The following is a 25,773-nucleotide window of genomic DNA, read 5'->3' as shown; positions in this document are numbered from 1 at the left end:
GTTGCAGTTGTATTATTGCCGATTTTTATTTTACGTCTCTCCAAAAATAAGTTGCTTTGGGCAAGGATGGGGTGTCCTTGGGTGTCAAGTAACCAAAAGCAACACTGACAGTTCACACGGTTGCCTCATTCACACGTTCGGTCTTCCTCTCAAGGACAGGCTGGCTGCACCTATGACAACAACTATACCTGGGCTTCTGTGATGAGCCCATTTACACATTTCGCGGGTCACAGATGCATGTGTGTCTAAGATTAAAGCCTGATGTTTTGGGGCATTAATATGGCGGTTTGTATAAGAACACAATTCAGCTTTGTTGCATGATGGAAGCTTCTTCAGAATCAGAATATTTGCAAAATCCCGCATCACCGTTGTCTTCCACATGACCGCGCCATGAGATTTTACTATTACAAGACAACAACTTCAATGAAAACATGCAAGGATCCCTACAGAGGATTTTCATCCGTGAAGCGTTCATTTGAGGTTTGGCATGCATTTCCAACAAATTGTCAGTGAAATAACGTTATTTTGCTTGCATGTATTCAGCAGGTTACATTACACATCATTTCAGAGTGAAATTAATTCGTAATATATATCGGGCTAAAAATATATTGGGCTAAAGAAAAGTGGGTGGGGGGTTGGGGGTAAAACAGACATATGAGGGGGGCAGTGGATGCGGTGAGTGTGGTGGACTTAGAGCAGATGGCAGACAAGGAGAAGCTGATCTAACTGCCAAAGATAAGATGACAACAGCAATTCCCAAATTTACTGCCTAATTATATTTCTACCAAAATCCCTACAAGGAAAGGTGAGATATGTTGCAATTTAGATCCAGAAAGTGAGCTTTAAATGATGAAATGGCTTGACTAGTCATATATATATATATATATATATATATATATATATATATATATATATATATATATATATATATGATTTACCTTTATTAGTCTCGCAGTGTGAAATTTACATTTCACAGCAGCAAAGTTATGAAAGGATTATGAAAGGAATGAAAAAAGTAGAAAAACATTATGGCTCATCATAACATTTGGAAATGTTGATAGGTTGACAGACACCTCCCGACATAGTTGCATCCATTATTTGTAAAATCACTTCAAATGACTTCTACTGACCGCATTTTTTTTTAAAGATTCCACCACATATAGCTATTTATTTATGTTTTTTAATTTGCGCTGAATATTTTAGGGGTCTTTTTTCGAGTCGATGAAGACGCCGAAAGTAACGTATCTTTAGGAACTCCCGGAGGCAGGCGTCGTTGTTGTTTGTTGACATTGTGGATTGAGGGAGAAAGCGATACACAGGAGATTTTGTCAGATGATGGCTGAACAAACCTTTTCAATGCCTGCATATTGTGAAATTAATCTCAATATCTGTAGTGAATGACACCTAGTATTGTATGCGCAAGATATAAAATGGGAAAAAATAGCACCATGAATGTCAACCAAGCCTCACTAGAAACAATAGACCTATCATACCATATCTAACCATATGTATTCGTGTCCTTTCATATGTATGCGCCTCGCAAAAAGAGATGGAAGAAGAGGGAAAAAAATGCATGCAAAACATTGTCTTGTACCAAAGAGAAGATTTAGAAACGCCTCCACTGCCTAAATGTCATTATTGTACTCATCCTACCAACAGGCCTTATACAAAACCAGAATTGAGCTTATAGAACGACCCAGCTGTCCAAAACACATCAAACAACTCAAACTCAGCTGGACTTTAGTTATGGAGCACAAAAAAAATCTATATAGTACAAAACATATTGAACAATGACAGCAAGCAGACAGGCCCGAGTTTCAGTGTCTGTTGCTTTCATTTCGCATCCCGTTACTTCTACACTTTGAGCATCAGCAGATTCGCAGGAAAAAAAAACAAACACCATTTTTTTTACCCAACGATGTCATTGTTGTTTTTTTATGACATCAAAACGCTTTCACGCGTCTCATCACTTTTCACGACAACACCGGTTGCCAATCACTCCGTTGAATTCACTTGGATTCTCAGTGTATATTGCTTGTGTGGTGCAGGGGTGTGCCGCTCCGAAGTGTAAAGCGGTTAAGCAGCAGCTGCTCCACTAGATGTTTTGTCCCCTTGGAGCTTAAATATTGATCAGTTCTCCGGCAGCCCTCGCAAACTTTACCCCGCCTCCCTCTTCTCCCCCATGTATAATTGAAGCGTATGACTCGCTTGCTCTCTCCCGCTCTGTGTGGTACGCCAGTCGGGAAGAAGGAATTAAGCACAGAAGGTACCCGGAAAGCCTCTCTGTGCTGCCATAGCGGCTCCTTTGTCCATCAATCATTCAGATTTTTTTTTCCACATAAAGGATTTCATGGGCTCGTTACATTTTCTAGCGGGGGTCACACCTTGTGAAGGAACACGGTGAACGTTAGATCCAAAAACACAACACTCCATTCGGGTTCACTGATGGACATTTCGCAGTTGAAAGCATGACTCGTCTAGGTCGTTTTGGTGTAATGAGCTTTTCATAGCAGATGGCAAGTCAACTGGCCACTTGTATATCGCTGGTGCTGATTCTAAATTGTAATCCGGGAATAGCGAGGATTTGGACGCAGTGCAACATGTCGATCGGATTTGTATATTTTTTGCCAACACTTACAAACAATTCACAACTGATATTCATCAAAGTTGTCGATCGGATTTGTATATTTTTTTGCCAACACTTACAAACAATTCACAACTGATATTCATCAAAGTTTCAAGAAGTTCTGACACAGGAGGTCTCATACTGCTGTCTGATCCAATACATTTTCTTTTGTTTTGGTTGACAAATACAGTGATACCTCGGTTTCCGAACGCTTTAGCTAACGAACTTTTTGCTTTGCGAGAATATAATCTTGGCATACAAACTATTTATCGGGAAACACACGGAGCGCCACAGTGAGTGATGTGTCGTTCGTGAACGAGCTGGTTCTTGGAGCTGGATCTCTGAATCCCCGGGGTCATTTTGAAGTAGTTTTGGGACACATTTTTATTGGTGTTTTGCATTAATATCATACTGCGTGTTTTGGGTATTTTAGATGCTATAAAACGTTTTTTCTGATGTCAGTTAGGAAACAAAAAAATTGTGTCGGTTGTCCTTTAAATGACAAAAGACAATCGAAATCCTGCAGATTCTCCATCCCTAGTTGGGTACGCTCTATTTGCCTCAAAATAGCAAAGTAAAAATGAATAAATACATAAAATAAAAAAACATAGAGAGGCAAAGCTGACTGAAACAACTGCAATAAAACTTGCTACCAAATGACAACAGTGGGAGGTGCATTACTGGTTTTAGAGCTCTCCTTTATTTATTTATTTATTTATTTTTAATGTCAGCACTCTGGCCGACACTTTCAACTGATTTCCCCCACTACTCATTAACGATTGTTTTACATGTCTGCACTCAGTCAGAGTGTTTACCTCCAAATACAGAAAAAAAAAACATTTCTCACAGCACAACCACAATGATTAACGGTTACTTGGGAAGTGAGTCCCCCACCTCCTCAGACCATTTTCGAAGAAAATATTGGTTCAACACAAATAACATCTTTTAAATAAATAAATAAATAAATAAAAATAAATCATATAAAACGTTTTCACTAATCCACATTTCCACAGTCACCAATGACTGAAAGGTGCAATTGGTTTCTATTTTTAAAAAAGCTATCAATAATGAATTTTTGTGTTGTAGAATTGCTGAAAGAGGCTGAATGTGTTAAATACCTCCATAGAGTGACAATACAATCTACACGAGCGCCTGATGGCAAATACAGCGATGGAAGTGCAAATAAATATGCCGTGCGTGTGGTTGACAATGCGAGCCCAATGACACAGGCTGAGCAGAAAGATGTGTCCTGATTTCTATCACTTGTGGAAATGTTGCCTCGTCCCGGTTGAATGTGATGTTATGCAAACAGATACGATAACGACACTCATTAACGATCCATAATGTAACATTTAAAAAAAAAAAGAATAATAAAAAATTCTATTCACTGTAAGTGCATGCTGCTGCGTTTATGTGAAATGTGCAAGCGATGGTTATCAAGAATAATAGCAGGAAAGAAATGAATGCATCGGGCACACACCAGAGAGCTATACAATCCCTGACATGTTTTAATAAAAAGTTTGTAAGAGGAAAAAAAGAGGCTAAAGTCCATGCAAGGCATTTTTTACCCAAATTTATGCAGGAATTGAAAATACTGTATGATGTTGAGCGCCATGTTGCTTTTTAACGGCTTCACATCGCTTTTTTGTCATTTATTTTTTATTAGCAATGAAGAAATTAGCCACGTATAGCATTTTACCATAGTTAGCAAGTTTTACTGACCAAACTGATGGAGATTTGGGGCACTATGTACTTGGCTATCTTTTAGCTATCTATCCGGCTAGCTAGCTATCTATTAACTGGCTAGCTGGTTAGCTGGCTATCCAGCTGGCTAGCTATCTATTAGCTGGATATCTATTAGCTATTTATTAGCTATCTGGCTATCTATTAGCTATCTAATGGCTAGCTAGATAGCTTTTTATTTGAGTTATTCCGTGTTGAGTGAACGCTGGCGCGTGTGGCCGCCGCTGCTCACCCACAGAAATACTGATCCAGTGACTGTAAAGTGACCTTGAGAGTTTTGAAAGGCGCTTACAAATGAAATGTATTATTATTATTATTCCCGAATTTGTTCAGGTTTCAGTTTTTCTTACAGTGAGGTGCCGATAAAGCGGTAGGTCAGACCTCTAGCAATGTTTTTTCCTCCCACGAGGGGGCAGCATATGCCTTTTGTACATCCGCCCCAATTTTAAGTTCAGATAACTTCAGACCCATATAATTTAGGAATTAACTCTTTTTTTTTATGAAAGAAGATAGTTAACGCTTTCTTACGCTGCATTGAATGTTTACATAGTCCTAAAACTGTGCTGAAGAATGAATGAGTCTGTGTCTTTGTGCTGTCATATTATTTGTTATTTAGTTTATTTTTATTTATTTTTTTACTTCAAGATGGTGCCGCGAGAGTGGCTGCCTTTCCAGCAGCTCCTATATTTTGTTTCTCTACTTCTTTCTTTCCTTACTCTCCCTTTCATAACTTTGCTGCTGAGTTACCTCCGGGTAGACTGAACGCTGGCGCGAATGGCTCCCGCTGTTCACCTGCACAAATGTATTATTATTATTATTATTATTATTATACTCAATATTCTGCGTGTGCTGCAATTTGAGTGAAAATGACAAAAAAACCTGGCACTGGAGTGGACTGCAATAGAAAACTGGTTTAAAAAAATCAATATTCACCTTTCCATGCATCTGGACCAATTAAGCCTACAAAATTAACCAAACTCCTAATGATCAATACACGAGGTATGTGCACCAATTAAGACAATGCAATAATTACTACATTTTATTCATTGGACTTTTTTTCTTGGATGGAATTAAAATTGAGAGACTTTCATTTCATGTTAAAACGTGAAAATACATTTGCAAAAAAAGAAGTCTATAAGTTAGTAAGAATAAGGAATTTTACGCAGCTCCTTAGTGAGTGCTATGGTGATGATTTCAGTATGATAAATGACCAATAGATGGCAGGAGTGATTTTGATCAGATATTGGTCCACACATGGTGCGAGTGGATGTGTGTTATACAGTAAGCGATTCCACTCGGCGAGGTGGCGTGTAAAAGCTGTGTGGTTCTGATATCACGGATAAAGATGAACGTTCTTGAAAAGTTCATGCACAGTGAAGCATTTCTATATTAGAATATATTTTAAATATTATTATATTATATTATATTACATTACATTACATTACATTACATTACATTACATTACATTACGTACCGTATTTTGCGGTGCCTAAGGCGCACCGGACTATAATGCGCAGCCCCACTGAATGGTGTATTTACAAACCTTTTCCATATATAAGATGCACCAGACTATAAGACGCACCTTCAATGAATGAAAAACATGTTCCAAATATAATATATACATTTAGTAAGGTCTTCCAAATATGAAGCACACACATTATAAGGTGCTACAGTAGAGGTTGGATTACATTTTATACATCCCAGCATGGACCGCGCATTAATACAGGGGGTAAATGGAGTAGTTCCAACACCTGTTGTGGTTCAATATAGCTTCACATATAAGGTGCACCTGCATATAATGAAAATTAAGGCTTTTGGGTGTGCCTTATACACCAGAAAATATGGTAATGTATAACATATATTAGTTACATATATATATTAGAAAATTGAGGGAAATGGAGGAAAAGCTAGAAGAAGATATTTTGCTTCATTTTCAAGTTGTTTTCTTGCATTCAGTCAAGGACACGCGAGATATTGTATAGCAATACAAAAGGACTCTTCGAAATGTCTTTTGTGATTAGAATTGTTGACATGAAATTAATCTCACCTCTCGTATTAGCACTTGGGGGGGAGAGGGTGAGAAAGGACATCGCTTCTTTCATTGTGGTTGCAGAGCAAATACGCTTGAATAGATGTGACTCGTGCTCGCAATCAAAAGGCAAAACAGCAAGGTTTGAAAATGCCAACAAAATATGCCAGGGAAAGGAAAGCAGTTTTTCTTCAGCTATATTATGTTGGATAGATTTTGCTTTAAACAGAACTTTTAAACAGGAACTTCACCAAAAGGGCTAATTTGCAATGTCTTTGTGTGCCTCTGCGTCATTATTGCCACAAAGTCTGAACCGTCTTAACTTTAAAAGCGGTCTATTCTCAAGAGAATTCCTTTTTACAAACAAAGGCTGACAAATTATTTCACGATTAAAATCAGTATGCTTGTGTTTTCAAGTTTTCTACGCCACACAGTGAAACCTGCCAATGAAAAAGAGATGGGCATTTGAAATGATTGCTCAGTTTTGGCGGCCACCAACAACAATTCCTCGTTTCGCCTTTTATGCGCCTTGTAAACTGTGTAACACAGTGTGCCAAAACCTTTTGGCACAAAACAGAGATTCCATTTTCTCTATTTTTTTGTTCATATTGGGGGCGGGGGGGTGGACAAAAGCTACCAAAATCAAGTTTGAGAGAGCCAGAAGCAAAATGTGACCTTTTCTCCAGGGCACGGCTCTTGGCCTGACAATGTCGCAGGTTGCAGAAAAAAAATTAGCAGCTCCTCCATGAGCAGACAGGTAAATGAGGTGATCACAGTGAGAGATAATATGGATTCACATTCCCTTTTTGTGCCTCGCTTGAGTCACTCTGTGCCATTTGAGGCACAACATTGCCCTCTGCTGGTAAGACTTTGAGTTGAGGGGAAAATCTCGACGGAAAAGTCCCTTATTGTTTCAACCTCATTTGAAATAGGAAAATCCAGTGTTTTGTTTTTTGTTCGAAAAAGTACCAAGTAATTTGCACGATGCCTTTTTTTGGGGGGGGGGGGGAGTTATGAATAAAATGTTAATAGTTAATGAACTGTATATAAATGCATAAAAATAGAAAGGTTTATAAACTTTTCAGGGAATGTGAACAATTATGACAAAGATCAATAGCCATTATATTATTTATAATGGTGGAAACATGCCCCCTACCTGTTCCGAAATTCTGTTTACATGATCTCCATGTGCTATCCATGTAAGGTGCATGCAAATAATTATTTTAGTTGTAGTTATGATCATGAGAAAACCTTAATATTTATGAAGTCATACAAAAAAAAAACATAGCTTGAGTAAGAAGGGTCGTATATTGAATTAATGTATAATAATGTATTTTGAGTGCAGTCTTGCATACGCATCAGCCTCTTAAAACTTCTAACGCTTGTAAATTAAATGTATTATTATTATTATTATTATTATTATTATTATTTAAATAAATAAATAAACATATAAACAAATATATACACAAAAATTATACACAAGTATATACACAAATAAATAAGTACATAAATAAATAATAAATAAATGCAGATACATAAATAAATAAATGCATGAATGAATGAATGAATGAATGAATGAATTATTATTATTATTAAATTATAATCTGAGTGTGCTCTTTTTCCAAGCAGAAGTCTGCAACATCACAACGGAACAAAAACACGCACTTGAAATCCCCACTGTGAACACATTTTGTTTCGTGGTCTCTCTTTTATCACCTCGCCTATTTGCCTTTCTCGTGATATTAAAACCAATCCGTCACGGCTGACTACATAAAGTTGGAGAGGCTCCTGCGGTTCCCTTTTAATATTATTTGGATATCAAACAGCAATTTGCTGTCATCAAGCCTAGTTGGAGGCTGTTCTTGCTGCACCACAAGGGTAGGCAGGCCCAGTCCACTTTATCATCCCAATCGGATAGCATCTGGTTTCTATTATGATTATCCCAAGACGGATAATAGAATTCAGACGCTTACCGCGCGTCTTATTTGCAGGTGAGGCTGATTACGGTCGATAAGCGAAGGGCCTGGGAGAATCGGTCAGGTCGGATGATCATGTATAGCAATAGAACTGGGTACAGAACGGTGTGACAGCAATCGGCCACTGCCCCCGGGTATTATTTCCATTCAAGTGTAACACTTTTGAAAATGAACGAAATGTAAAAGAGCTCAGCAGCGCTGTTTTCGTAAAACGACATTTCAGACATTTGACCTCAATTTATTCCAATAACTTCAAGCATAATAGGAGTACTTGACTTCATACACTTCGGGTCAATAAAACTCACTTATCTTATACTAACATTATAATCAGACAGAATATTTGATTAATATCTTGCCTGGGATCTCATTATATTTTTTCTGGTTCAGTAAATGTACTTCAAAGCAGATTAAAAGGTGAAACTAAACAAAGGAATCATGCTGCTCTCTGACCAACACAATTCATGTTACAAGGACATGTTTTGATGAATAAGTGACCTCAACCGATGAGCCCCGTTAATCATTTCGAACTAATTAGACAAAACATGTGCTTCTTGTCTCATTAAACGTATCATGATGACAGATGCTCATGTGGATAAATGTTTGCTGGCTCATTGCGGTGCATCAGCAGTAAATCATCTAAATGAATTGCACGCCGACCAATGACATACGATGCAGGAGTTGTATCAAATATGTATTGATTATCAGAGGGCCATTCGCTTGACAACGTTTATCACTGTTGTCAAAGGTTTTTATCTTACGTCACAATGAGAGCAGTGTCTAATATTTTGCAATCATGGGGCTTCACGTGTTAACCTTTCTCACAAGTAAATTAAAAGTCGCATCATAACACCTGGTTTTCTCAAGGTGACTACAGACCATCGGGCAGATTTATATATTTGTTCAAGACTCGCCATTTTGAACCACCACAGGATAGTTTTCCCGCAAAATGAGAATAAGCGAACTTTAAACAACAGCGCAGTTTAAATTTGTTGCTGACTTCTTGGTGGATTAGGTATTTGTATTTTCATCATTTGAATGTGTGCATGTCAAGAGCAGTCAGGTCGTCAAATCAATGTTTAAAATACATAAATAAATAGCATTACCTCATTGAGGGTCATCTTATTGTTTTTCATCTCCTGAGGGCTGCTCTTCCATGTCCTCCCAAAGAAATATTGCTGTTTTCTGTCAAAGAATGTCACTCGCAGCTGGTAGGTGTTATTTGTTTCAGCGTCTGGGGTCTCCTGTGAGGACGGAAGACTCCCGGTTAGTGTCGCGGGATAACAAAGACTCCACAAGCAAGTTCAATAATTGAAATAGTGTACATTACATTGCAGTAAAAAAAGAAAAGAAAAGAAAGGAATGGAGGCAGTGGGCCGAGCACTAAATGACTTGAATCAAACTTGTTTTTCACATTGCTGTCAAAGTTTGCAAGCTCGATCAAGATCGGGATGAAATTTAATAATGATTCTCACTGTGTATTTTTCTCAAAATAGGCTGGTTCACTAAGATTGTGATGAGTGATGAATTTGAGGACATTTTTTTACTGTGCCAATTATAGACAATAACCATTTTGAAAACTTGACTCTTCTATTTGATGGCTATTGCCATGTATTATGATTATGAGTATTCGTATTCAGAATCAGAAAACCTTTAATCGTCCCACAATGGGAGAATTTGCAGTCCACATCAGCAATTTGGAAAGGGATATTATAAATGTTGTGTTTATTATTTTACTTTACTCTGTGAAAACTATTTTGTCATGTGTGTTGTTACAGCTGCAGCTGTTGTGAAAAAGCTATATAAATCAAGATGTATTGTCTTATATGTAATATTATTATTGTTTTAATAATAATAATAATAATAATAATAATAATAATAATAATAATAATAAACTTGGTGTTGAGTTAAACAGGCCAAAACACACTGGGTAAACTGGGACTTGTTTTCACAACTCAAAACTTTTTGTGACATTTTTTTATGTAAAATGTGCATTTTGGCTTAAAAAGGGTTGGGAAACAAGGTTCAATATGGAAATGCATTTAAACTGTGGGTTCTTTTTTTTGTGAGTTGGAAAGGATTAATGGAATTTCTATTCAATTGTTCACAATTGAAGTCAAATTCAAGTTTACTTAATTGCAGTAAATGTTGCACTGTCCTCCCTTGTTTGCACTATTCATTAAATGTGATGAATGAACACATTTGCTTTTATCGCATCCTAATGACAGCCAGAGACCCTTCATTTACCGGAGACGAAGATGATTGTGATTCTGATCTGGAGCGAGCTAGCAAGTGTTAGCAGCGAGTCTTGTCACCTTGGGGAGATGCGCCGCTGTTACCCGACCGAGGGTGAGTTGGACCCCGCGGGATTGAGTGAGGTGGCTGTCCACTGCCTGGCGCACCATCTGCCCGGACGCAGGAATCAAACGTCCCATTTCAAACACGTCTCTCCAACTGTCCGCCATAGACGACAGGTCCTCTGTTTTTACCATACTTGTGGTATATGCAACATCGTGCTGTTAAATCACGTGGATCACATATAATGCATTAAATCTACATCGCTAACAGACGTTCTGTCAACACCTGAGAGGGTGAAAGTTAGGAAAGACACATTTATTTATGACAATCGTGGTTGGAATTTGACAAAGCCAACACAGGCGAGCCGCCATGTTAAAATGGGATCGTACCATGTGCACGGGGGTCAGCTATTAAATCATACGTTGCACCACGAGTATTTCTAAATAAGACGACCACGTATGTAAAGGTTAAAAGAATAACGCCCTATTTAAAAACGTAGCGATCTATTTCATGGTGGAGTGTTACAAAGAACTGATTTTGGTGATGGGTGTGTGTGCATGTCACACCTCGTACTTGGTGTCGCCTATCTAGTAGCGTCAGTTGCTATGGTAATAATCACGTTTCAATGTTCGGTCCTCCTCGAGTGGCCATGCTGGCAAATGACGATTTGAGAACAAGTATTGGCTCAAAAATCTGTTTCTTTGCATTTGTTGTCTTATTATACTAATATATTTTTCTTTACCAGTACCAGAATCAATATTACAATACAATATTGATTGGTTTTATCCGTACTCATAACAGTGCGGTATTATAATTACAGTACACAATAATGTACTGTAATGGTATTAGTTTTCTCATTTTCTTGGTAATAGCGATGTCAATTCAGAACAAGAATACTCAAAGTATTAATTGTTTGCAATTGTAGTCAATACAGCTAGGTTACAGCCTAAACACAGCATGTATAGGCATTTAAAAGACAGACTGTCAAACAAACCAAATAACTCCCAAAAATATAATAACTCATATTGCAAACAAGCGTATGCAAAAGATTTACTATTCGAATATGTCTGAATATATTCGTTGTATCACAAGCCTCGAATATGTATCCGCTTAACACCAAAACGAGTTAACTGGATTTGCTTTTAGAAATGTACCCTAATAAATGTGAAAATATGGTGCAGGACACTGGAAGTTTTTTTATTCAACTACAAGAGTGATTTTTACGCCATATGAGTTTTTTTAGAACACTATATAATTCTGAAGTTCTATCCAAAACGCCATACTAATAGGGTAGTGAATAAAAAGTAAAGGACAACAAAACACGCATTCATTTGAAGACAGAGACGCAAAGTATCCTGGGATATGCGCTAGCGGAAACTCAAACAACTCATGGGCGGGGCATCATTAACGCTAGACTGACTACACGTGATGAGTGGGATGATTCATGTCGGCATGCATTCATATTGGGTGTGGCAGACCTTCCAGCAAACGAATGCTGGTAAATGAAACATTTAAATGTCAAGAGTATAGATGTAATTGTAAATTTTGTATGATTTCGAATTTAATTGATTATACCGTATAAATAATCAATCATGGAGAATTGTAGCAGAATTCTTCGAGTTTTCTCCGGTTCCCTCCCACATTCGAAAAACATGCATGACATGCTGATCGAAGACTCCAAATTGTCCCTCGGTGTGAGCGTGAGAGCAGATGGTTGTTTGTATGAGTGTGCCCTGCCATTGGCTGGCAATCAATTCAAGGTGTCCCCCGCCGAGTGCCTAAAACGGTTGAGATATACATACTCCAGGACTGCGTGACCCTTGTGAAATTTAAGCGGTCCGGGAGATGAATGAATGATTTAAAATGAATACAGTGCTGCCAGAAGACGCTTTGTAGCGGTCCTTCCATCACGTCAATGTATTTTGCTGTACTTGTGTTGTCTGGGGACCTCGTGTTGCACCCAAAAGCCGCCAGAAGGCCAGAAGAGGGCATCCAAGCGCCATATAAGGAATTTATCAGCCTGTGGAAACGGAGGTGACCACAGGAGGTCGCCATTTTGTGCCTCTTTTTTTGGGTGAGAAATTTTCCCCCCCATGTTGCCTCAAAATGGCACAAGTAAATGATTTAATCGATTGCAAACATGTATGCTTTCCTCTTCAGAACTATTTGAATCATATTCATAACTGGATGTGTAACAAGAAAGCATATTCTCCGAATCTGAAGCCATTGTTTTGATTCACAAGCAATGCAAGATGTCTTGCCGTGACGTCACGAACTGGGGGCGGGACTTTCTGAAAATGCCCAATTCGCAGCTCAATTTTTTTGCAGATTTTGGACACTAAGTCATTTTTATTGGTGTTTTGCATTTGACTAAAAATATCATACTGCATGTTTTGGGTATTTTAGATGCTATAAAACGTTTTCTGGTGTCAGTTAAAAAAACAAAAAAGTCACGTCAGCTGTCCTTTAATAGTGCGTATTTAATCTGAGACAATAAGCTAACCATGTCCAGATATGGATATGGGAATTTTGTAACTTGCCGATTGGCTTTGGTGACTCAATTTCTTTCCAAGAATGTACATCAATTCACCAATTGACAATGTTAATCATAAGTTACTTGATATAATTTAATATTAAAAATGCTTTCAGTGTTAATTTCAGACAGCGAAATGTTCATTGTCAAACGTGGTTATTGTTGCAAAATGTTGCCACATACAACATGGCGGCTATGGGGGACGGACAAGTCGGCGTGTAGGCGGGATCTAGGAATATCACTTGTGTACGAATGGCTTGAAAACAACTTTCCGAGAATGCGAATTGCGAAAACAGTACTGCACTGGCAGATCAGAAAGGCGCGCAGCAAAACAGCCAAATGTGTACCCTTTTCGGGGAAAGTAGGCCTTTTAAAATCAGGAGCCTACAAGGTAACAGAAAGTACGGTGTTGCAGCAAGTGAAGTGAAGGAGTTGCTTAAAAAGGGTTGCAACTTACTGAAGGTGAGACGTTTACTTTGGCTTCGTTTTAAATTGTTGAAATTCAGCCCACTTTATTTTGTTTTAATCACACCGTTTTAACAAAACGTGCATGTGACATTCATAAGCATGACAATTTTCTTCTCAAAATCAAGAAATTACTGTGAATAAAAGCTGACCTTGGCGCCCAGTATGCCTTGTTGGGTTATTGTTATATCCACTAGCACACTCGTCTATCGCCTCATACGTCGATCATTAATCGATGACCACCGCTAGATTTTCGGTAAAATTGGGGAAAAGTACACTGTACCTTAATATCTGTGTTCCTGTTATTTTTGCAGTTGCCACTATCTGGCGCACACCTTTGTTTGTACGCAGATGGGACAAAGGTGACACAAGAATTTTTCACAACTTTGCCAGACAATACAGAACTTGTTCTCCTCTGCAAAGATCAAACATGGGGCGGAGGTAAGTGTAGCGTGTCCTCTCCCAACAGGATCTTCAATTGACCCCCATTAGTTCTGAACCATGACGAGTGACATCTTCACGCCTCTTTGTCATCAGCTGTGTGTGACATTGCCCAGTTACTGAGCTCGGATCAGCACACAGCAGGCCTCGTCCAAGCGGCAAAAGGCCTCCTCACGGGTGAGAAGTCTCTCAAGAGACGTAAAATCCTGAGCGATCTTCTCCGGAACCTGGAGGACCGATCTGAGCTGGAGAGCAGAGATGAGGATGAAGACTGGTTCAGGGGTGAGGCAAAATCCATATCATAATTTGCTCAGCATCATTTGCCATTCCTGTGTTGTTCATGTTGTATTTCAATTGTATGCTTTTGTCCAACCCTCAACTCTTTTTATAGTTTAATTGTAAATTTCTCCACTGTGAGACTAATAAAGGCAAATCTAATCCAATCCAATTGTTCTTTCATCCAACACCATTAATAATAATAATAATAATAACAATTATTATTAATAATCATTTTATTATTATTCATTTTATTTCGAAGCGCCTTTCAAAACTCAAGGACACTTTACTGTCACAGGGATAAAACTTTTTTATGCCCTCAGTAATTATTGGTTTGACGATCAATATTAAGCACAACGCCAAAAATTATCAGATTTTTTAAGAGTTCCTGCAATTACTTAAAAATAAGTATTAAAAGTCATTGGATTTGTGAATATATCAACAGACAAGGCTTTTTCATTAAAGGTGGTATAAATGGTATAAAAATTAAATTGTATCACACGATAAGGAGCATTTCATGAATGCAATTTGTATTAGATTTCAAAATACCGTATTTTCCGGTGTATAAGGCGCACCAGGGTATAAGGCGCACCCCCAATGAATTGTGTATGATAGAATGTTTATATACACATCTGTAAACACTGTGAAGAGGCATGAACCAGAGGGAAAGATCATTTTTAAACCGAACAGTGTATTTTGATTTTTTTTGTTTTCATATACAGTAAAGTCTCGTTATATCGATATTCAAGGGAGTCCGAAAAAATATCGATATAACCGGGACTATCGATATATCCGACCCTGTTTGCATGTAATTTTCTCCGTGCGTGCATAGAAATAGTATCGATATAACCGGGACTATCGATATATCCGATATCGATATAACGAGACTTTACTGTATAAGGCGCACCGGACTATTAAGGCGCACCTTCAATGAATGTTTTAATGAATGCAGTATAATACGTAGATATATAAAAGTTTCAGTTTCTGAATATCAGGCACACCACATTATAAGGCGCTTCCATAGAGGCGAGGTTTACGCACTACTTCTACGACGGGAAATGGAGTTGGTGGCTGCTGACAGTAGTTGCGAGACCTGTTGAGACTTCCGTTGATAACACTACGCAATTACAAAAGTGGAAACCAACAATGTGGCTTTATTTAAGAGCAAATGCTCATGTGTTATGTACTTCAGCAATTTTGGCCAACACGGAACATCGCGAATATTGTGAAGCTGGTCTAAGAAGTTTGGAATTTGACTTGACTTAAAGGACAACCGTATCGGATATCAAAGGATATCCGGGGGCTTAAAGGACAACCGACACCATTTTTTTTGTTTCCTAACTGACATCAGAAAAAAATGTTTTATAGCGTCTAAAATACCCAAAACACGCAGGCTGATATTTTTAGTCAAATGCAAAACACCAATAAAAATGACTTAAAGTGTGCTAAAACCGCAACAAATTGAGCTGTGAATTGAGGATTTTCAGAAAGTCCCGCCTCCACTTCGTGACGTCACGCCAAGACGTCTTGCCTTGCTCGAGAATCAAAACAATGGCTTTAGATTCGGAGAAGATGCTTTCTTGTTACTCATCCAGTTATGAATATGATTCAAATAGTTCTGAAGAGGAAAGCATACATGTTTGCAATCGATTAAAGGAGTCCTCCCATATCAATTTGAGCCGTCAATGACAGCAATGTAGTGTCCCAGAAAATGCAGAAGATGGCGCCCAAGCTCTGTTGGAAATGGGCTGATTTGTCTGCTGGGAATTTGTGTCAGCGAATATCAAATAGTTGTCTTGGTGCAACACACGATTCACCATATTTATGTGTTTTCCTTCTAATTTCGCCATCAACACGACGTTTTCAGACCAAACAAAGTACCGCAAAATGCATTGTGTGTCGCTTTCTCGGTCAGGGGTGCTCCAAACGTGACGTCACGTGGGGATCGTCAGCGTGAGTCTTAAAATATAAAACATAGCGATATGCGGTGGAATCTTTGTAAAATACGCTTAGTCGAAGTCATTTGAAGTGATTTTACAAATTATGGGCACAACTTGCCCTTAGGCGTCGGTGTTCCTTTAAGCTGTGGGAACCTTGTTCAACCGCCAAAATGTAAAAATGATATTTTCCACTCAGGTGTGGAGGCTCGTTTCAAGACCAAGTCTGCCTACATGAAGTACAACTGTGAAAGTAGGATAAGAAGCTACATGAAAGAGGTCAAACCGCCAAGTCACAGCCCCGATGTGTAGCGCCTTCACAATTATATTATCTCATCTCTGTTAACAGTTGGGCGAAGCCACCAAATCCGTGCAAAAACCTAAAGTCCAAGAAGAGTGTTTGCATGTGTCGAAGAGCATCTCGCTGATGCTGAAGTCCGATAAATATAACGGCTGCTATTTTGACCGCACCGAAAAGGAGACGCATCGACTGTGTACCCGACAAGGCTGGTTTACCTGTCAGGTAATGAGCTGAACGTTGTCCTTTTTGGAATGGCAGAATTTCTGATCGCGCCTCATGAACATTTGTCTCCTCAGGGTTCTTTTGACCAGACCAAGTGTGCGTCGCTTCACTCCATCAACCCGTATGGCAGCAGAGAAAGCCGAATCGTGTTCAGCACCTGGAATCTGGACCACATGTTTGTATATTTTCAGTGCATTGAATACATACATACATACATACATACATTCACAACATTACCTTTTCCACTGTTGGTTCTTAAGAAATGCAAAGAGAAGCTAAATATATTGGAATCAGGTTTTTATCGCCATTGGGAATATATTTTTTGAGTCATACATGTGGGCATAAATATATTTTATGCTCAATATTAGAGTTAAATTTGAAGGCTTTAATGGCATTTCTTTTTTTGAAAGACTACTGTATTTTCTATACTATAAGTTGCATCTTTAACAAATTGCCTATATTAACTCATTCAGTGCCATTCCCGAATTCATTTGGGAATTGAAAAGTGTGACGTGGAGCGCCATTCCCGAATTTGTTAAGGTTCTGGTTTTACTTGCGGGTTTGCCGATAAAGCGTTGGTCAGACCTCTGGCAATGTTTTTCCCTTCAACAAGGGGGCAGCATTTCCCTTTTTCCATGTTATTGCTTTGTTACAGCTTAAACGGTTGTTAAAGCACTATATAAATCATTATACAGTAAAGTCTCGTTATATCGATATCGGTTATATCGATAGTACTGCTTATTACGATACTATTTCTATGAACGCAAGGAGAAAATTTACATGCCGCAGGATCGGATATATCGATAGTCCGGTTATATTTTCCGACTCCCGAGAATATCGATATAACGAGACTTTACTGTATATATATATATATATATATATATGTATATATATATGTTTTTTTTTTTGTACAGCTACCCCCAATTCAAGCTCAGATAACTCCAGACGCATATAGCTTAGGAGTTAACTTAAGCTCAGTGGAATGTTAACTTATTAGCTAACTAACTAGCTAGCTGTTAGCTATAGAGCTTTCTAGGTGGCCAAGTACCTAGCTATCTGTTGGCTATCTATTAGATATCTACCAGCTGGCTAGCTAGCTGTCTCTCTATTAACGTCCGGGTTGAGTGAACGTTGGCGCGTGTGCCTGCTGCTGCTCACCCACAGAAAAGCTTATCCTGTGACTGTAAAGTGACCTTGATTGCTTTTCTAGGAAATTTAATGCTTTCTTGTAACTTTTTTTCTTGAACCTACTACGTTATCCGGGTCTCTCCTACTACCTACGTTTGGAGTGTATATAAATATATGTATGTATATATGTATATATGTTTGGAGTGTATATAAATAACAAACATTGAGAATTAAAAAAATAATTCCATTTTGATTCATCCAGGATTGAAAAGAAGCGCACCATCATCCCAGCTCTCCTGGAAGCACTGCAGAATCATACGAGTGAGGACATCAATTTGACGTACTTCTACAGACTGCTGTTTACGCGGGACAACCTGAAGCTGGTCCACATCGTGTGCCACAAAAAGGGAGCCCACAACCTGCTGTGTGACCCAAACATGATCCTTAAAGGACAGCAACGGAGGAAGAAGATACGCTTTAAATGAATTGAGAAAGATGAGCTCACCGTTTTAACCGATTTCATCACACTCCGTCCAGACCTCACTTCTTCAAACGAAGCAAGAAAACGTGAAACCACCACTTGTTGTTCGTCTTGGCACTGCAATGTTTACTGCATTAAATGCTTACAAAGACTGCTGAGTTTGAAACAATCACTCGGTCTGAAAATTGCATCGTACAATATGAAAAGCATTCAGAATGAATAAGGCATGGAGTTGAAAAAAAAAAACATTCAATGTATAAATATATAAAACATCTAGATGAGCCGATTGGATGAAACCCACAGATGGCTTAATCAGAAAGTTACTCGTTTCTGTGTATTTTTTTGACAATGTGTTCACACAACTTTGTAAAATGAATTCACTATCCCGCCAACCTAAACTGATAATTACTTCGTTTTTTTTTTTCTTCCAGCACATCAGGTTTACATTATAATAATTACTATTATTGTTGTAATAACAGTGCCGGATATTTTCAGACTCTCCTTTATCCCAACATTGGAAAACAAAAAAAATATTTATGTGGGACTGAATTTCTGGACTCTTAAAGTACATAATTCTCATCATATTTGCATTCCTCAAATGTCAACTGCAGCACCCAAAATTAGCTGAAATTACCTTAGCGCGCGTGAAAGCTGAGTGGACGAAATACATTTCATTCGGCTGCTTACGCTAAGTGCTGACAAGTCCATGACGGAAGTGTCTCTTCACTAAGTGCCACCATTCGGCGAAAATTTGTGACCCGCCTCCTCGTCGGCCTCATCGCTGTCCTCTCGAGCAAAGTAGTGCCGCCGTCTGCGTTGCCTCCGCTGACGGGAGGAAGTCGCTGACGTTCTCTGAGGGAAATCCTGCCGGTAAAAGACATTTTGATTAAGGCAGCATTTAATTGATGTGATTAAAAAAAAGCACAAGTTACCTGTGCGGTATCCAGATTACCAAAGAACTGCTCTACAGGAAGAATTTGGTTGCTGTCATCATCGGGATATATAGTTTTGTCTATTTCTTCACAATCCATGTCAACAGGCTCAGGGCTGTCCTGTACATCATACCACACGCAGGTGTCCAACAAAAGAGCCGATCTGAGCCCGTTCTCTTTTCCCTCCTGTCCGTCCAGAAGAGGCGATGCTGAGCATCGCCGCCTACCTGCGAGCTGGAGGCACTCGCAACTGATACGGGAGGGTCTCTCTGTGTTACTGGTTGCTTTGGTGTTCACGCCACCTTTTGAGGCGTTCTCTGCTGTGCTGTTGCACTGACTTTTAACACATTTTCTTCTTGTGGCAGAACCCTGTGATGCAGATAAAAGACCCGGCTTTGAGTGTGAGCAGTTATCTGTCATTGTGTTTCTTTTTTTTCCTTAACAGCTGCTGTATTTAAGATTGATGAGCAATCTGAAGTGTCCCAAAGATCTTCCTTCAAAGAAGATATGAATGATTCATCAAAAGCAAACCAACATCGCTATGGATCTTTTTTTATGCAAAGACTGTGATTGGTAGGGATATAATAGTCAAGAAAATATTGTGACATCTAAGTTGCCGTGATATTGAGATTGTGAATTATATAGTGGTGTAAAAATATATTTACGCCCTTCCTTTATTACTGTGTTCTTTGCACATTTATCACACAAAACGCTTTCAGCTCAATTGGATTTATTAAGGCAACAAAAAAAAAATAATTGCACCCCTCTTTAAATAAACTGTGAAGAATGACGGGTCTAGGAAAAACTTTGTTCAATTTCACTGGCTACACCCCAGCATGCAAAGAGAAAGTGGGGAGGACAGTTGCCCTTCAAACAGTCATGATGACCTCATTGTGACAGATGGTTCGTGATAAATCTCCAAGTGTTGTGTAGAGTACCGCAGAGCCCAAATGGACAGTTTAATTGCAGGCAGGTATTGTGTCTAGTAAACCAACCTTTTGAGTGCGTGTGGCTTCAGAATTACTCTTCGTCTTTCGGCGCTTCATATCGTTAGGTTCACCTGACATCTGCAAGGAAAAAAACAACCGTTCCTGAGATGATTATCATCTAATAAACTATTTTTATCAACGTTTTATCAATCCAAAGCATCGTCCTACAACTGTCCTGACTACGATTTAACGATACTATCTTAGTATCTCGTGATGTGGCCAACTTTTTTAATCAATCTTTGTCACGTGACCAAAGTGGTTTCGCGTCAAGTTCTTCGTGTATTTTCCCTCGTTCACAAACACTGGAAATGAAATGACCGTCGGATTTTAACGCTTTAATATTTGAACTGCAGTTAAGTTTCGAACATAACCACATGACCATTTGTTAAACATCCCCCATCTCATCTCTATACTCATCTTTATGTATCACTAAATTAGCTGAAGGCTAAAAAAAACTTACCAGCTAGAGGGCGTACAACTGTGCTGAATTCCAGGACAGACCAACGTCGTCTACGTAGCCTGCGTGCTAACGCTTGAACGAGGTTGTTAACACGTACCTTGTGCCTCGTCAATTCGGACGAATTCTTCTTCCTTCACTGGTTACTATTTTGACTTTACATCCAACTGTAAATGTCTTCCCGATGTGACAGGGTTCTGGCTGGTGTTATTTTTGGTATGGGCTGTCTCTCACAATTGTCTTGGCATAGCCAAGGCAACGCCTCGCGAAACTAATTTCCTTCCACTGGAGTTCATGTTTGGGACGCAGGATGTGACGTAGACGCCGACGTGATTACGCAAAAACAGAAATAAATGCATCTTTTTTCAACCCCAAAATGTTTCTTAATATATGGCTAAATTTTCGATGTACATTTTTTCTGCGTGGGGTAAGCCGCAAAATATGTTTAAAATAATTTTAAAAAATATTGGAAGGGAAAAAAACTTCGGGGTTTACCCCCGCCGACTGCCTCAAGACAGCTTGGATAGGCTCTATCACGTCCGCAACCCGTGTGCGAATAAACATTTAAAATATGATGTATGGATAACATTTGTACCCTACTCGTGGGCGTCCAAGTCAAAACACTCCAAGCTGTTGTAATTTTTCCTTGTGTCCACTAGAGTACACTAGAGCTATTCAAAAAGGAGCACAATGGCTCTTACGCTGACCTTTAGATAAATGATAGCTGATAGTCTTCTTCTTTTCCTTTTGGCTTTTCCCTTCAAGGGGTCGCCACAGCGAATCAGTAACCTCCATCTTCAGAGGTATGATACGCATGTTTGTTTTGGACCAGCTTTTACGTCGGATGCCCTTCCTGACACAACCCTCTGTATTTATCCGGGCTTGGGACCGGCACAAGAAGACTTATGTCCCTTTGTGGCTACAGAACAAGCAACTCGCTCAGTAAAAGGCTCCCAAACACAAAATGGTCATCAGCACAGCAACAATCAAAAAGCAAAGTGTTTATGTGAAATGTATTTTTATTCGTAATGTATTCGAAGCAATAAAATATTACTTTCTTTCATCTCACTTTTTTAATTTCAAACAACTAAACGCCCACGTAGTTACCAACAGCTATGCAGGAAATTGAGTCAATTCCACTGCAAAAAAAATAGTAAGTGCACTACGTTATCGATCATCAGAAATATAATATTAAATTTATTTGTGCAAATGCAGGGATACGTCGATGAATAGGCTACGTTAATTAATAAAGGCACTATATGTGCAAAGTGGCAAAGGTGTCACGGCCAAAGGCTTAAACCAACTGTTTAAAAAGAAATGGCAAGGGGAATTGTCAAAATGTCTGCAAACTAGGCCCCGTTGAATCCAAAATAAGACCGAAACTAAGTGTGTACTTTTCTGTGGGTTTCTTCCAGGAAACACAATAAACTTGTCGTTGACACCTGTTACCAAAAAGCAATGGGGAGGAAGGGGAGGATATATTTGGTAGGAGGAGAGTTAGTCGAACGGGGGTGGATCCATACGTTTGCGCGAGTGTGCGTGTGCTCTCGGCCTCGAGTCCAGAGGTTCGAGGCCCAAGTGACGTGGCCCACAGCATTTCCCCACTCTCCATTGCCTCTCGGGGTCTCCAATTCAACGCCACCATGACCGAAGAAGAAAGCCCCGGGACCACATCGATGTCACCTCATCCTGTTATCCGGCTGTACCGGGGGCCGTGGGGGATACGAGAGTGCTGGATACGAGCGACACACAGTTGAGGGGGCATCATAATGGAGGTCCAAGGTGAAGCGTTGGAGATCCGCGGACCACTACACTGACCATCATGGAGCAGCTTTTTCGAAGAAAACGTCTCGGTCTGTTGAAGCCGCTTTTAAGCCTCTCTCTGTTCTTCGCCTCTCTTCTCCTGTTCCACAAGCTCAAATTCCCCGAGGACACTACGGGTTCCTTCACGCGACACACCGGCTGGTGCGTGGGGTGTTCTCTGTTGAAGAAAGGTAACGAGAGTGCTTTGACGAGTCATAACCATGTGAAGGTACCGAACTCCAATGGCAGAGCTCCTTTCTGGGACGCGCAGGTGCTTAACTGCACCGAAGACGCGACGGTGAGGACAAAAGACTGGTTCCAGAAGTTGGACCCAAGGTTTCACCAGTTCGTACTGCATCGGCACTGCAGGTACTTCCCGATGCTTATCAACCACCCGGAGAAATGCACAGCCAAGGTGGGAGAGGTGCACCTCCTCATGGTGGTCAAGTCTGTCATCGAGCAGCACGATCGCCGCGAGGCTGTGCGCAAAACCTGGGGCAGGGAGTACACGGCGGAAGGGAAGAGCGTCAGGACCATTTTTCTTTTGGGGAGTCCTTCCGTTGGCAAAGATACTAATAACCTACAAAAACTGATAGAGTACGAGGATCAGATCTACAAGGACATCCTACAATGGGATTTCATGGACACATTTTTTAACTTGACCCTGAAAGAGATTAACTTTCTCAAATGGTTCGACATCTACTGCCCGGGTGTGCGGTTTGTATTCAAAGGGGATGATGATGTGTTTGTCAATACCAACAACCTACTAGACCTCATCGGTTTCAAAGTGGAGGAGCATAAGGAGACCAACCTGTTTGTGGGGGACACCATCTCCAAAGCCATTCCCATTCGGAACAGACAAAGTAAATACTTCATCCCCAGGGAGCTCTTTGATAAGCCATACCCTCCTTATGTGGGAGGAGGGGGGTTCCTCATGTCCTCCCAGCTGGCCAGGAGGCTCTTTGTGGTCTCGGAGGATTTGGAACTGTACCCTATTGATGATGTCTTTTTGGGGATGTGTCTGCAGAGGCTCCATGTAAGTCCTGAGATGCACACCGGATTCAGGACTTTCGGTATTAACCGGCGGAAGGCGAGCCACATGAACAGCGAACCGTGTTTTTATAAGAACCTCATTGTGGTGCACAAACTAAGCCCCAAGGAACTCCTCAAGATGTGGACTCTGGTCCACAATGAAGAACTAGTTTGTGCACGGAAGGCCTCTATATAACATGACAATGCAAGTATCTGTGTTTGAGAGCAGATGACTTGATTCTGAAGCAATGTCAGACTCATTTGTTTGCTCCATGGTGAACCTGTCCACTGTATGGAGTCATTTTTGGAAACCACTACATAGCTGTAACATCCAAATCTCTGTGCCATGTCAAGTTCGAACCTCCCAGATAAAAAAAAAAAAAAAAACAAAGCAAAAAGTGTATTGGCTATTGTGTCTTATCATTGGTCAGAGTCAACAAAATCAAGGTAAAAGTAAACCCAAATGTCTAAAAGGTTTGTTTTTCTTTCATTTGTTTTATATTGTAAATAAAAAAATTAAAGATGAGGTCACCTCTGTTAAAAGTCACTTGTTTGATTCATGAATAGAGACAGGATGTTTGGGAATAATCCCACATCCATCAAATCTATCAGAATCGGTGTTATGAATTCATTTATCAATTAAAACGCAGATACGTTTTTGTCACAATGATATACATGGTATAAAACTTACATTACAATTATTACAACGTTACAATCGGGTCTATAAGTGTTGAAAAAAAGGACAAAATAGCTATCTTTTTAATTCCAAACACCATGAAAATTGATTTGAAATACGAAAAACTCTTTAATGGGAGATTTTTTTTGGACATGTCTCACACTTTTTGAAATAATGGGACATTTGGCTACCAGCAGAACGGGTTCTTTTCTATTGATTGACGCTTACAAAGGGAGCAAGGTGAATTTCGAAATACTGTATTTCATGCATAGTGTACTCATTATTCGGACAAACGTTTCGGAACCCGTTGAGCGGCAATCCACAGTGCAGATGGACAATATCCCGGAACATATTACCAAAGCAACCAAAAGGTTTTTCAATGCAAATTGGATAATCATGCAATGTTATGCCTTGTCACTCACTTGACCTGAAGCTGACCCAGCAACTGCTGATAATGAAACTGAAGGGAAATGCTACGAGCAATCCAAAATATTTTCCTACCTGTCCAATTTTGCTGTAAATGCCCTCAAAATAAAGATGAAAATCAGTCCGTGAAAGCGAATCTGTTGAGATGGTGTTTAGAGCCAAAAAGATGAATGAAGATGATGTCTATGCCTCCATATTTATGGCCATGGCAATCAATACAAAGACAAAAACATCTACAATGACAGCACCAAAATCGTTACCAGTAGTTAAAAGGCGCCAGTCATCTTGCACAGTCACATAATAATACAGTAACAATGTGTGTTCCCTCAAGAGGGATTTCTTTTTTGGTGGGTATATGGTATATCATTGACAGCTCCTCAAGTGGCATCTGCGTGCGTCTCTGGTCTGACAAAATAACAGCTGATGATGACATCAGAGGTTATCTCAGCGTACGCCTGACACGGCCAATTCTATTAGCCATATGCCCCCATTTGAGCAGTATGACCTCGCTCAATTCTCCATTCGTGCAAGTTTGTCTTGTACCTGCTCCATCTGCTTTCATTCTGTATTGTAACTTTGAAAAATGACAACGTAACTTGTCTGAGTCTTCCCGAATTGCTTTCCTTGTCATCTCCGAAGTACTTTTTTTTAATATCTTGGCTGGCTGATGTGGTGTCCAAATACTGTAAAATTACTTGATGCATTCACCTCATAAATTTCTGATATTTTGCATCAACTGAAAGCACTGTAGACTCAAATTAGATGCTAATGTATGTTGCAGTTCCAAAGAGATTGCCTGTGAAAACTTTTATAATAATAATAATAATAACAATAATAAATATAAATATTTTATCAGACAATAATAATAATAACAAAATAAAACAATAATAAAAATAAAAACACATTATTATTATTGTCAAATATATACCTATAGGGAAAGTAAAATACATAAAATTGTGGCAAAAAAAGAGCCAAGACTATTTTTATAACTCATAAACAATGTTG

The 25,773-nt window shown here is 39.3% G+C and overlaps 4 protein-coding genes across 9 annotated transcripts in view; 2 read left to right on the top strand and 2 right to left on the bottom strand.

Moving 5' to 3' along the window:
* Positions 1 to 11,032, bottom strand: part of nphp4 (nephronophthisis 4) — a 111,095-nt gene extending 100,063 nt beyond the window's left edge. For 4 of the 5 annotated variants that reach the window (XR_016116875.1, XR_016116877.1, XM_089011825.1 and 1 more), the window contains exons 1-2: positions 10,687 to 11,032; positions 9,478 to 9,615 (exon numbers count right to left, since the gene is read on the bottom strand). Coding sequence is in view for 3 of the 5 variants with exons in the window: in XM_089011825.1 (XP_088867951.1) it covers positions 9,478 to 9,615; positions 10,687 to 10,863 (315 nt within the window). In the remaining 2 variants the exon portion in view is untranslated. Of the gene's footprint in view, positions 1 to 9,477; positions 9,616 to 10,618 lie in introns of all 5 variants that reach the window. The other variant, XM_089011845.1, reaches the window with a different exon arrangement.
* Positions 11,033 to 13,436: 2,404 nt separating this feature from the next.
* On the top strand, positions 13,437 to 18,605 carry dffb (DNA fragmentation factor subunit beta). The gene is made up of 7 exons (XM_089011879.1): positions 13,437 to 13,664; positions 13,982 to 14,108; positions 14,205 to 14,390; positions 16,521 to 16,600; positions 16,671 to 16,844; positions 16,919 to 17,019; positions 18,235 to 18,605. Exons 1-7 carry the CDS (start codon positions 13,542 to 13,544, stop codon positions 18,455 to 18,457), a joined length of 1,014 nt encoding a protein of 337 aa, XP_088868005.1. The 5' UTR covers positions 13,437 to 13,541; the 3' UTR covers positions 18,458 to 18,605.
* Positions 18,606 to 18,893: 288 nt separating this feature from the next.
* Positions 18,894 to 21,126, bottom strand: lg01h1orf174 (linkage group 01 C1orf174 homolog). Of its 2 annotated transcripts, none has more exons than XM_089011899.1 (4): positions 20,835 to 21,126; positions 20,381 to 20,452; positions 19,386 to 19,754; positions 18,894 to 19,317 (listed from the first exon to the last, which is right to left on the bottom strand). In XM_089011899.1, exons 2-4 carry the CDS (start codon positions 20,450 to 20,452, stop codon positions 19,180 to 19,182), a joined length of 579 nt encoding a protein of 192 aa, XP_088868025.1. In that variant the 5' UTR covers positions 20,835 to 21,126; the 3' UTR covers positions 18,894 to 19,179. The 2 variants fall into 2 exon arrangements, with proteins under 2 accessions (XP_088868025.1, XP_088868017.1); XM_089011891.1 differs by having other exon boundaries at positions 20,932 to 21,126.
* A 921-nt stretch (positions 21,127 to 22,047) lies between these two features.
* Positions 22,048 to 25,595, top strand: b3gnt7l (UDP-GlcNAc:betaGal beta-1,3-N-acetylglucosaminyltransferase 7, like). Its single transcript, XM_089011864.1, has one exon. It carries the CDS (start codon positions 22,654 to 22,656, stop codon positions 23,860 to 23,862), a length of 1,209 nt encoding a protein of 402 aa, XP_088867990.1. The 5' UTR covers positions 22,048 to 22,653; the 3' UTR covers positions 23,863 to 25,595.
* Positions 25,596 to 25,773: the final 178 nt, after the last annotated feature.

The sequence above is a fragment of the Hippocampus bargibanti genome, linkage group LG01, assembly GCF_051943395.1.
Source record: "Hippocampus bargibanti isolate YZ-2025 linkage group LG01, ASM5194339v1, whole genome shotgun sequence".
NCBI classification, from domain to species: domain Eukaryota; kingdom Metazoa; phylum Chordata; class Actinopteri; order Syngnathiformes; family Syngnathidae; genus Hippocampus; species Hippocampus bargibanti.
Note: the sequence above shows the minus strand (reverse complement) of the source record. Positions and strands in the feature narration are given on the sequence as shown.

Excerpts from the sequence above, each read along its gene's own strand:
- dffb (XM_089011879.1), top strand. The coding sequence starts at position 13,542 with ATGTGTACCCTTTTCGGGGAAAGTAGGCCTTTTAAAATCAGGAGCCTA. Across the intron at positions 16,601-16,670 it reads TAAGAAGCTACATGAAAGAG|TTGGGCGAAGCCACCAAATC; the intron begins GTCAAACCGCCA and ends CTCTGTTAACAG. Across the intron at positions 17,020-18,234 it reads ACCTGGAATCTGGACCACAT|GATTGAAAAGAAGCGCACCA; the intron begins GTTTGTATATTT and ends TGATTCATCCAG.
- lg01h1orf174 (XM_089011899.1), bottom strand. The coding sequence starts at position 20,452 with ATGTCAGGTGAACCTAACGATATGAAGCGCCGAAAGACGAAGAGTAAT. Across the intron at positions 19,755-20,380 it reads AAGCCACACGCACTCAAAAG|GGTTCTGCCACAAGAAGAAA; the intron begins GTTGGTTTACTA and ends TCTGCATCACAG. Across the intron at positions 19,318-19,385 it reads GTAATCTGGATACCGCACAG|GATTTCCCTCAGAGAACGTC; the intron begins GTAACTTGTGCT and ends TTTTACCGGCAG.
- b3gnt7l (XM_089011864.1), top strand. The coding sequence starts at position 22,654 with ATGGAGCAGCTTTTTCGAAGAAAACGTCTCGGTCTGTTGAAGCCGCTT.